An 11,323-nucleotide genomic window follows, 5' to 3' on the forward strand; every position below is an offset into this window, starting at 1 on the left:
AAAACAAGATGCAACATTTTTGTGTCAGTGTTCCTTTAAGCATAACTATATTAGCGTCTTGAATTGGGAGTTGATAGATACTCATTTTGAACGAAGAAACAGCCGCTAGAATAAAACTTCCTGTTGGGCGCGGGTTGGTGTTGAATCACACACGAAATTTCTTTTAGCGCAACAGTGAAAAGGAAAGAAATCTTGAGAAGAGAATAAGAACACAGGGCGAGCGCTAAACATAAACTGATTTTATTTCGGAGAAAACCACGAAAAGTAGACCCCTTAAGCGCATCGACGGCACGCATGCGCACGCCCAGGTAGTCTACGAATACGACAAACACCATCCACTGATGTTGGTCTACGTAGGACTGTCCAGGCCTAGTAGCCTGGACGGCCTATACCTCACCAACGCGAAGGGTGGCTTCAGGTTCCGACCTGTCGCGGGCTCTGTCGACAGACAATTTGTCGATAAAATAACCGAGGCATCCACGAATTCCAACAGCCCTACTATACCACATACTTCACTACACATGGGCCCCTCGTCACCACGATCACGACCGGATCCTATAACAAGTGATGACCAGCTGCTGGTGCTCACTGATCACGGTGATGATGCCCTTGCTCAAGACCTGTCAAGAACTTCTTGCACACATGCACACGGGTTCGTGAAACGTGCGTGCGTTCTCGGGACACGTATAATCACTACATATCAGCTTATCGCTTCTGGTGTTGGTAATACCAGAAATACGTTGCCATTGGCAGCGTTACCCAACCGTAAACAACTGGTTATATAACACATATGCAGCTTTTCAATATATATATATATATATATATATATATATATATATATATATATATATATATATGTGTGTGTGTGTGTGTGTGTGTGTGTGTGCGTATAAAATTTATACAAATTGTTAGCGTCATTTTATAACGTGTCGTAGTAGAAAAAGTTACGCCGCAGTCACCTACCCTCCGCATGCTTCGCATAACATCAACTCCCACGGTACGTGGGATCTGCCGAATTTTTTTAAGTTTAAAAGCTTGTTATACCGGCTTATAGGCTCTAAGTATAGTAAATTTTAAAACGTAACGTCTTTTACAGGTTTCAGTGCATTCTACCGAAAGTCAAATTCTGCTACTATTCAGTTGCTTCCCCTTCCTTTGAACCAAAAAGAATGACATTTGCACGTGCCTTGTTTCAATTAAAAAAAATATTGTGCAGGTTAGTTAGGTCATGACAAATATGCTCATTATTCTTTATAATATGTGACATAAACTATTCGAATTCGATTTGAAATTATTAGGCCAAATCAATATTTGCTTCGAATTTGCTTCGAACCTAAAATTTACTCTTCGCACAAGCCTATAAACCCCTTGAAACAAGCATAGTGGCGGAGGCTGCTCTACGTTTCAGCTAAGGACATTTTGGCTAATGTCAAAAAATTTTTGCATCATAACAGTGTTGTCTACACTTATGCTCCTTCATGCGCAGGTGGACACATCTTATTGTTGCTAGTTCTTTGGAACTGTGAATAGTCAGTATGTCTTGATTTAACCTCCATATACTGTGCAAGACTGTAGCGGATCACTTTGCTGAATGCGCTATGATGCTCAACAAGCTGTTTGACGTGCCACATTTTTCCTTGCTCGAAATGAATGCTATCAAAAACAAATAGCGCATGCATTTAGAGCCTCAGACATTCTACACTGTTTGTGCAAAACAACACATTACTGCCTTTTCTTTCTTGGAATGCATTATTGAGTGCCTTGGAATTTTGTTGCGTGACTGACACATTTGTGAACAGTCCATTGTAATTCATGCCTGAAGGGGTTAACGAATTTGCACCTCAACTGTTCTGACTCTTCCATTTTAGGAGTACTCACTTTTTTTTTATCTGCAGAGTGAACGCTTGGATTGAGTACGCCAACAAACCAGACTTAAAGGATGTCTCACCAAAAGAAGTGCGCAGGAAGAAACTGTGTGAAGATCACTTCACACCCATAACGTTCCTACAGCCAGGAGCTAGATCCCTTGGAATTCGTAAGAGGCTCAAGTCTACTGCAGTACCAATTGTGCCAGTCTGTGATCCAGCATAAGAAATTTTGTTTTAGCAAGTAAGCACACTACTCTATTTGCTGAATATAACACACTGTACTTCTGCGCTTTTGCATATTCCCCCGCACATGACAATTGTCCCCTAAAAAGCTACTGAAAAAATTTTTTTTTCCAGAGTTTTACGAAGGACCCCAACCATCTCAAGGTATTTTTTAAATTATTATATCTGCAACTGGCACTTCCAGTGCCAGGGATATATCTGCTTGTGGAACCGGGTCCCTGAAACCAAGTGAAGTACCAAGTTACTTTCCAAATCCATGTGTGCTAACAAAGCATGGCAGTTTCTAGGGCTGTTGGTTCAGTGTCTCAATCATGCCTACTGTTTTAACTGTTTCTTTTTTTGAAGTTTGCAGCATACCCACAGCTGTTGCATCAAACTCACAAGATGACTACTGTTTCGGGACACCACTATGTTAACTGGTAGAAGTACATGCTATTGCAAAGGAGTGAAGGCCAACAGCTAAATACACCAGTTAGCCTAGCTGGTTGGCTTTCACTTCTTTGCTATAGCGTGAACATTGCTTTTGTGTAATTTACAAAACTTAACCTCATTTTTTCAGCAGCAGCCCCTGCCATCCCTTCACAGCAAGTAACAGCAGTAACAGCAGCCATCCAAGACAAGCAGGAGCCTACTGTACAAGCCCCTACAGACTATGGCAAGTTTTCATGCCCAGTAATTCAGCTGTCTTTGTACGTGTGCACTGACCAGAATAACGTACAACACTGATTCCTAGTATACTCCATTCTGGTAAAAAAAAGTTAACATCAGCAACAGTACCAACAACATTGCTCTGTTTTGCAGGATACAGCACAGGAAATGTTCAACAGTCACATGCTGTGTATGGTGACCATATCTATTGCATACTGCCGAGCACTTCAGGTGAGCCTGTTCAGTGCCTGTACATATTTACTTATGGTGTACATCTTGATGAATCTCGAGATGCACAAATTTGGACCTGAATGAGCTGGCCGGGATGCCGGAACTCTGAACAGTAAACAGGCCCAGCGATTGTAGTCACAGCAAAAGCTCACATCAACAATGAAGTAGTCCATATTAAAGCACATTTTCTGTACACTGAGGTTACGGAACACCAACCAACTCCCACATTGCTCCTGACATCTAAGAATTAGCCTCAAGCTCATTCCATCAGGAGTTTACTATAACGCATCGACATTTTTACGTGAATGTATTCGTGCAGTGTTAACGTGCCAGCTTTCATTTTCCAGCGCAACCACAACTGCCAGACTACCTGTCCGAGCCGTCCACATTAACTTCCGTGCATGGTAAGTTTTATGAATCATTTTGTAGCTGTTCAAGTGGTTGCACTATGTGACCTGCCTCCTCTCTTTTCGTAGGGCTCCCAGAAGTGCCAGACTACCCGTCCCAGCCGTCCACGTCAAGGGTTTCTACGCCTAGTAAGTTCCATGCCTTGCTCGCTTCACTATAGATAAGATTCTATCAATCATTTTGTAGCTGCTCAAGTGGTTGCACTATGTGACCTGCCTCCTCTCTTTTCGTAGGGCTCCCAGAAGTGCCACACTACCCGTCCCAGCCGTCCACGTCAAGGGTTTCTACGCCTGGTAAGTTCCATGCCTTGCTCGCTTCACTATAGATAAGATTCTATCAATAATTTTGCAGCTGCTAGAGTAGTGCACAATGTGACCTGCCTCCTCTCTTTTTGTAGGGCTCCCAGAAGTGCCAGACTACCCGTCCCAGCCGTCCACATCAAGAGTTGCCACGCAATGACTTGTTCGCTTCACTATAGATAAGATTCTATCAATCATTTTGTAGCGGCTAGAGTAATGCACATGTGTGACCTGCCTCCTCTTTTTTTCTCTGGGCTCCCAGAAGTGCCAGACTACCCGTCCCAGCCGTCCACGTCAAGGGTTTCTACGCCTGGTAAGTTCCATGCCTTGCTCGCTTCACTATAGATAAGATTCTATCAATAATTTTGCAGCTGCTAGAGTAGTGCACAATGTGACCTGCCTCCTCTCTTTTTGTAGGGCTCCCAGAAGTGCCAGACTACCCGTCCCAGCCGTCCACATCAAGAGTTGCCACGCATGGTAAGTTACATGCCTTGTTCGCTTCACTATAGATAAGATTCTATCAATCATTTTGTAGCGGCTAGAGTAATGCACATGTGTGACCTGCCTCCTCTCTTTTTCTCTGGGCTCCCAGAAGTGCCAGACTACCCGTCCCAGCCGTCCACATCAAGAATTTTACGCGTGGTAAGTTCCATATGTCTTGCTTGCTTGACTGCAGATAGTATTCCATGTGGCGATTTTGCTCTTGCTTGAGTGGTTGCACAACATGACCGGGCTCCTCTCTTCCCGCATGCTTCCAGAACTGCCAGACTTCTCTCCCGAGCGATCTGTCTCAAGCCCACAGGCTGCTTCTCCCATGGACGGTGAGTTTAATGTCCTGCATGCTTGACTACATATAGTATTCCATGTGGCGATTTTGTTCTTGCTTGAGTGCTTACACTACATGACCGGCCTCCTCTCTTCCCGCATGCTTCCAGAACTGCCAGACTTCTCTCCCGAGCCATCTGTGCAAAGCCCAAAGGCTGCTTCTCCCATGGACGGTGAGTTTCATGTCCTGCTTGCTTGACTACAGATAGTATTCCATGTGGCGATTTTGTTCTTGCTTGAGTGGTTGCACAACATGACCTGCCTCCTCTCTTCCCGCATGCTTCCAGAACTGCCAGATTTCTCTCCCGAGCCATCTGTGTCAAGCCCAAAGGCTGCTTCCCCCATAGACGGTGAGTTTCATGTCCTGCTTGCTTGACTGCAGATAGTATTCCATGTGGCGATTTTGTTCTTGCTTGAGTGGTTACACAACATGACCTGCCTCCTCTCTTCCCGCATGCTTCCAGAACTGCCAGATTTCTCTCCCGAGCCATCTGTGTCAAGCCCAAAGGCTGCTTCCCCCATAGACGGTGAGTTTCATGTCCTGCTTGCTTGACTGCAGATAGTATTCCATGTGGCGATTTTGTTCTTGCTTGAGTGGTTACACAACATGACCGGCCTCCTCTCTTCCCGCATGCTTCCAGAACTGCCAGACTTCTCTCCAGAGCCATCTGTGTCGAGCCCAAAGGCTGCTTCTCCCATGGACGGTGAGTTTCATGCCCTGCTTGCTTAACTACAAATAGTATTGCATGTGACGATCTTTCTCTTGCTTGAGTGGTTGCAAATGATCTGTCTGCCCCCTCCTTGTAGTCCTATCCAAGCCATCTACATCATTTGGAACAGCAGCTACAGGACAGCAATTTGTGGGCACCATACCTATACAGAGTAAGTTAAAAAGTTTCCACTTTTTAACTGAACAGACAGAAATAGAACAGTGGAATTATTAAATATTGAGATTTTCTGCACTTGGATTTCATTGCTTTCTCCGTGTATCCTCCAGGCACACCAAGAAAGGCCAGGACCAGGGTCCGGAAGGTGCCAACGCCACGCACGCAGAAGAGGTTGCAGCACTACCGTGACGAAAACATGCGCCTTCGTCAGATCATCGCAAGGCTGAAAAGGCCTGTAAAGCGAACCCTGTCATGTACACTGATCATTTCTGAAGCTGGAAAATACCTTAGCAAAGATTTCTTGGAGATACTGAAAGTTCAAATGCACTTGCAGCCGCTTAGAAAGCACGGAAGGCGTTGGCCCATGCCGTTCCGAAAGTTTGCTCTGAATCTTTATTTTTCAAGTCCAAAGGCCTACAAAAAAAAACGCCAGGCCTGCGCGGAAAGCGCAGCCCAGTCACAGCGAAAGCTGGAAGAGCGGCATTTCTAGAGCCCGTTATAAACTCTCCTGTGGCTACTAATACAGGTACATTAGCAACGTACCCACTACGCCACAAAGCGTAATTTTTGGGAAGTTGGGAAGCACCCAGCACGACATTATTCGTTGTTCTGCGGAGAAGCGAGGTACCATATGTAAGCGATTATGTGCGGTTTGTTGATGCGGCGGTTGATGACGATGAATAATCATGGTTGTGCCCTTTGTAATGGGTTGGAAGCTTTAAATGACCCACTAGTTACGTAATGTATATTGTGTGACGCCCGGTCGTTATTTAACTGTCCCACCACGCTTTATAACATACGTTAACCGGAGAAACGTAGAGCGAGAGAGAGAGAATTGACTTTATTGAGACCCTGAGGAAATGGATCATGGGAGCCTTGTGGGCTTCCTTGGCAACCAACAGAAGTGCACTTGCGAGGAACCCACTACGCTATAAATCATTGTAATTTTTTAGAAGTAGGGCAGCAGGCACTGTGCCATTTTTCGTCATTCTACGGAGAGCGTTGGTACCTGCTAAACGCATGTAAGGCATTATGCGCACTTTGTTGATGCTGTGCGTGATGACGATGAAGAATTATGGCAGAGCTCTTTGTAAGGGGTTGGAAGCATTCAACAACCTACTCGTTGCGCAATTCGCATTGTGTGACGCCTGGTTACAGAATTCGCGTTGTGCGACGCTTGGTGCTTATTCTACTCTTTTACCACGCTATATTGCACATGCCAATGTGGTTCCTTCCCGACATGAAGCCTCTATAGGACCTTTTTGCAAAGCAGTTTCAAGCACCGGCATAGCTCAGAGGTTGAATACTGGGCTCCCACGCAGAGGGCCCAGGTTCGAACCTCGTTCCATCCTGGAATTTTTTTCTTATTTAGTTTTTTTTCTTATTTCGAGCGATACTGGTTACGGACACCGGCGGCGACGGCGGCGGCGGCGGCGGCGGACAACTACGGCACCAAAAACGGCCGGTGAAATGATCTCATAACAGCTTTCGCTGTAATATCTTTCCAAGTTCCTCAGCCTTCCAACTGTTAGAACCTTGAGGACATGGCTCTCTGCTATTGCCATAAGACCTGGTTTGTTGCCTGCTGTACTTGATCTCATCAAAGAACAAACCAAAAATTGGCCTTTAACAGAAAGAGCTTGTTGCTTGGTATTTGATGAAATTTCTTTAAAAAGAAATTTGCAATATGACCCTAAAGAAGATGTTATACATGGGTATGTTGACGATGGGAGAGAAAGGACTGGCAGTGTAGCGAATACTGCAATGCTCGTGCTGCTAAGAGGAATAGCCAAAAAATGGGTTCAGCCTGTAGCTTTCTTAACAGGGGATGGCACAGTTCGTTCAGGACCCTTTTTACTCTTACTTAAGCAGCTTATCAGCAGACTAAAATTATGCAACCTCTTTGTAAAAGCACTAGTATGTGACCAAGGTGGGAGCAATTGTGTGGTTGCAAAAACACTCGGTGTAAGTCCTGATAGGCCATTCTTTGTCATTGAAGAGACTAAAGTATATTTCATTTTTGATGTGCCTCACCTGCTAAAATGCACAAGGAATAACCTGCGGAAGCATGACCTTCAAATCGTTGCAGACATTGTATCTTGGAAGCACATAAGAACATTGTATGAGTCTACCCACCACTTGAAGCTGAAGTATGTTCCGAAGTTGACTGATAAACATATATACGAGAGCCCATTTGGCAATATGAAAGTGAAGTTTGCTTCGCAGGCTTTTAGCAACAGTGTTTACCTAGCAATTGAAGCTTTTGTAGCCTTCACTGTTCTTCCACCAGAGGCCACAAAAACAGCTGAATTTGTCGAAAGAATGGACCAGCTATTTGACACATCAAATAGCTCATGTGTCCATATCAGAGAAAGGAAGATGAGGCACGCTATCAGTGAACAAACTGAGCATATAAATTTCCTAAATTCCTGCATTTCCTGGATTAAAGGGACCGTCAACTGCCCAGAGCATGAAACGAGATGACTGCACTGATGGAAAGATTGTCCGTCGCATTGACTCAAACCAACCCTGTTTATCTCGTGAGAGGTGGATTTATATTTTATTTCTTCATTGAAAGTCGCGAAAAATGACCTTTGGCGCCTCTGGCAGCAAAATCATAAACAGTCCAATGGAGCCGGTCACGTGACCGTTGATTGGTGTACGTGTTCGATGACTTTTCTGTTGTACTGAAATAGTGTTCATTTCTTTATATTAAAAGATATTCCATAAAAGTGTGCATATAGCCCTGCGTTAGTTGTATGCAACAAAGTGGCGCTGCCTTCGCTTGGCGTATGATCCCATGCCGGGACAAGCCATCCATGACACAGGCGCAGGGAACCTTGGGCGCAGGCGCACACAACGCTGTACAAATACCGAGAAGGTGTATAGAGCCACATCATCTCATTGTAACAGCTTGCTATTTTCAAAAATGGTAGTAAAGCTCAAAATAAAGGTGGTTAAGCATAGCTACACTAACTCCGGCGAAAGCAGAACAACGACAGCTTTCGCAAGGGCTAGCGGCATTGCTATAAATTCTCAGCATTGCTGGAGCAAGCCTTCATGCGTGTTTGGGGCCTTTCAGATCGAAAAATACTGCTTATAAAATAACTACCTGATTTTATGATAAACCACTGCAGCTACAAACGCTACGAATGGTAAGCTTCCTGTCGCGCCGTAAAAAACTGGGTCGAGAAAAATCAGTTGTCGGTTCCTTTAAGTCATGGCAGTTCAATGCACCTCGCCAACCACGAACCATACAAGGCTGGCAAGTGACAATCAAGGCAGTAATTTTGCTCTGGTCAGAGCTACAGGAATCATTTAATTTTCAATTCCTGTTGACGCGCTGTTTAGGGACTATACACGCGTTATCCGCACATCCGCTCCGCACGTGGCGGGACACCTGCCGCCCGCAAACGGAGGAGGAAAAACCGGTACCCCGTGTGCGACGATTGGCGTCGTTCCGGTTTTTCCTCCTCCGTTTGCGGCCGGCAGGTGTCCCGCCACGTGCGGAGCGGGTGTGCGGATAGCGCGTGTATAGTCCCTTAAACCAGGATGTCTTGGAGAACATGTTTGGAATTGTTCGCCAGCAGCATGGGTGCAACGAGACACCTAACCCTTACCAGTTTGCTGCTGGCCTGAAGCGTATTATCGTGGGCAAACTTTTCAAACTTTCGGACCAGAGTAACTGTGAGGAGGACAAAGCAGCTCTTCTAAGTGAGCTGAGGAAGCTGTCACTATCTCGATCAGACTGTTCGTTATTCAGATCTGAGCAAAAGAGTGCAGACAAGAGCATTGAGGACATTTCGGACCCTTTGTCTGGAAATGAACCAGTTGATGTGCTTGAGGCGAACATAGTTTGTTATGTGTCTGGTTATTTAGTACACATGTTCCTTAAGAAAAAGGCATGCGACAAATGTACAGTTCTGCTTAAAAACAGTAGCCAGGAATTGTCTTCAGAGAGTCAGATATACATGATGTTTCGAGCAGTGGAGATAGAGGGCAAGCCACTTGGACATCTAACTGTGCCAACTGAGGCAGCACTCTCTTTTGTTGGTAAACTGGAGGGCTTATTCTCTGCACAAATTGGTGCTGTTGCACACCTTGTAGGAGTTTCTCACAAACTTCTTGACCTGGGACTGCAGATTCGTGAAGGGCCATTTTGCAGTGAAGACTGTCATAAGTTGTTCCTGCAAATATACGTTCGAATCAGGATACTCTGGTTTCTGAGATTCAAGAACAGAGAGTTAAGCAAAACTAAAACGTTGAAATCAGCTGCAAAAAGAAAACTTCAGAAACTAGTGTGACAGCTGTAAGTGGGAAACTTAAATGTCCTGTCTAATTCTAGTATGCATGAAGTATGTGGCTTTATCATTTTTCAGCTTGCCTTTCGGTCAAGTTTTTTTTTAGCATGTGCTGATCTTCTGTTGTTTCGCTCATTGTTGGTGTTGGAAGGTGCACTAACTTCTCACTGTGTTGTCTCTTGGTTTTGTGAGCTTATAATACATTCTTTATTCAGTATAATGTAGGCCAGATGCAGAATCTACATTTTCATTCTTTCTGTACGGGCCCCCTGCCATTTCTGTAGGTTACGGTTGGCGGCCAGAGTTTTGCGTGGTGATCTGGGACGACAGAGATCGCCAGATCACTAGGGGATGGCTGCGTGCGCTGTGGCACCATGAAAAAGGCAGACATAGCTTCAGGGCTGAAAACCATTTTCCTCTGCATGCCTGGTAAGGCTATACTTTCTAAAGGAGCACTGGTCCATAGCCGTTGCATTGTGCTTTGACTTACACTTGCTGTGGTTGGGGCTACTTAGCATATTTCAGTGAAATGGGCTCCTGAATTGCATCAATGCATAATAAGGACATGCATGACATTTCGACAAGTGCCAATAAGCAACGCTTCACTCTGCCCAATAGGGAAATCTGTAATGGCACTGACAGTTAACAAAGGGTTCCCTTTGCTGGTATGCGAAGTTAACCTACTTGGTATGGGCGCTTTCTTTTATACTGCTTGCTTTGAGCTGCACCGCGTACTTTGTGTTGTGACGATACTGTTGTCAGTGCATGCACTGACACCAGTAATTGCAGCTACGCAGAGTACACCGTTGCTTATTTGCACTCAACCACGTGTCATGTGTGTCCCTTTCATTCATTGCTGTGATTCAGAAGTTTATTTCACTGACACATTGTTTAGCCCTAACCATGGCCAGCATAGCAATTAGAGGTCTTAAAGCGCAATGTAATGGCTAAGAACTAGTGCTCCTTTTGAGAGAAAGGCAATGAGGCATGTAATGGAAAATGTTTCTTGGTGTTTATGCCATGCACTGTGTGAAAACATTCACACATTCACCATGGCGAAATGCACCTCTGCATCCGGCCTGAACTCAAGCCACTCGCCTACTTTATGTCCCCTGCAGTACAATAGGCGTCTTCCAATTACCTTCAATTTGCCCTATCCTATGTGAGCCAATTCCATTTTATGCCTGCAATTAATAGCTCACAATTTCCAGCTACATTTCCCATGTTGTGGTATCCATTCCATGGCTTCAGCTGATCCTTGTTTGCTTCCTCTGTTTGTTTGCTAATTCGCCGACAGTCCTCTGATCTTTTGGTATCGGGCCACCTGATATTTTCTGCTCCTTCACTGTTGCATGGTTCGTTATTTTGTTTCCAAGTTTCAGTCGCATACGTTGGTGTTGCCAAATTACAATGATTTCACTTAAGGGGCAGCAATAAACTGCCAGTCACGAGCTGAAAATGCCTACCAAGAGTTTTCTTGTATTCGGTACATTTCAGAACTATGATTGAGTACACGGATGTGATCCATTGTAGAGTACTCTTCCCCGAAGACAGCTTGCTCAACATTGATTAGTCCAGTGTGTCTCTTAAACTATTCGTAAATATTTTGCATA

The 11,323-nt window shown here is 44.8% G+C and overlaps 1 protein-coding gene and 1 long non-coding RNA gene across 2 annotated transcripts; both read left to right on the top strand.

The window, feature by feature from the left end:
• Positions 1-2,911: 2,911 nt before the first annotated feature.
• On the top strand, positions 2,912-4,261 carry LOC119393022 (uncharacterized). Its single transcript, XR_007416228.1, has 5 exons — positions 2,912-2,990; positions 3,338-3,394; positions 3,467-3,526; positions 3,796-3,860; positions 4,016-4,261. It is a non-coding gene; the product is annotated as an uncharacterized LOC119393022 (long non-coding RNA).
• Positions 4,262-4,421: 160 nt separating this feature from the next.
• On the top strand, positions 4,422-7,893 carry LOC119395100 (uncharacterized). The gene is made up of 7 exons (XM_037662393.2): positions 4,422-4,518; positions 4,633-4,695; positions 4,810-4,872; positions 4,987-5,049; positions 5,164-5,226; positions 5,330-5,404; positions 6,911-7,893. Exons 1-7 carry the CDS (start codon positions 4,422-4,424, stop codon positions 7,891-7,893), a joined length of 1,407 nt encoding a protein of 468 aa, XP_037518321.1.
• Positions 7,894-11,323: the final 3,430 nt, after the last annotated feature.

Source organism: Rhipicephalus sanguineus, chromosome 5, assembly GCF_013339695.2.
Source record: "Rhipicephalus sanguineus isolate Rsan-2018 chromosome 5, BIME_Rsan_1.4, whole genome shotgun sequence".
Taxonomy (NCBI): domain Eukaryota; kingdom Metazoa; phylum Arthropoda; class Arachnida; order Ixodida; family Ixodidae; genus Rhipicephalus; species Rhipicephalus sanguineus.

Bases quoted from the DNA above. Each gene is read 5' to 3' on its own strand.
- LOC119395100 (XM_037662393.2), top strand. From the start codon at position 4,422: ATGACCGGGCTCCTCTCTTCCCGCATGCTTCCAGAACTGCCAGACTTC. The intron at 5,050-5,163 runs GTGAGTTTCATG...GCATGCTTCCAG, and splicing joins GGCTGCTTCCCCCATAGACG to AACTGCCAGACTTCTCTCCA. The intron at 5,405-6,910 runs GTAAGTTAAAAA...CGCTGTAATATC, and splicing joins GGGCACCATACCTATACAGA to TTTCCAAGTTCCTCAGCCTT.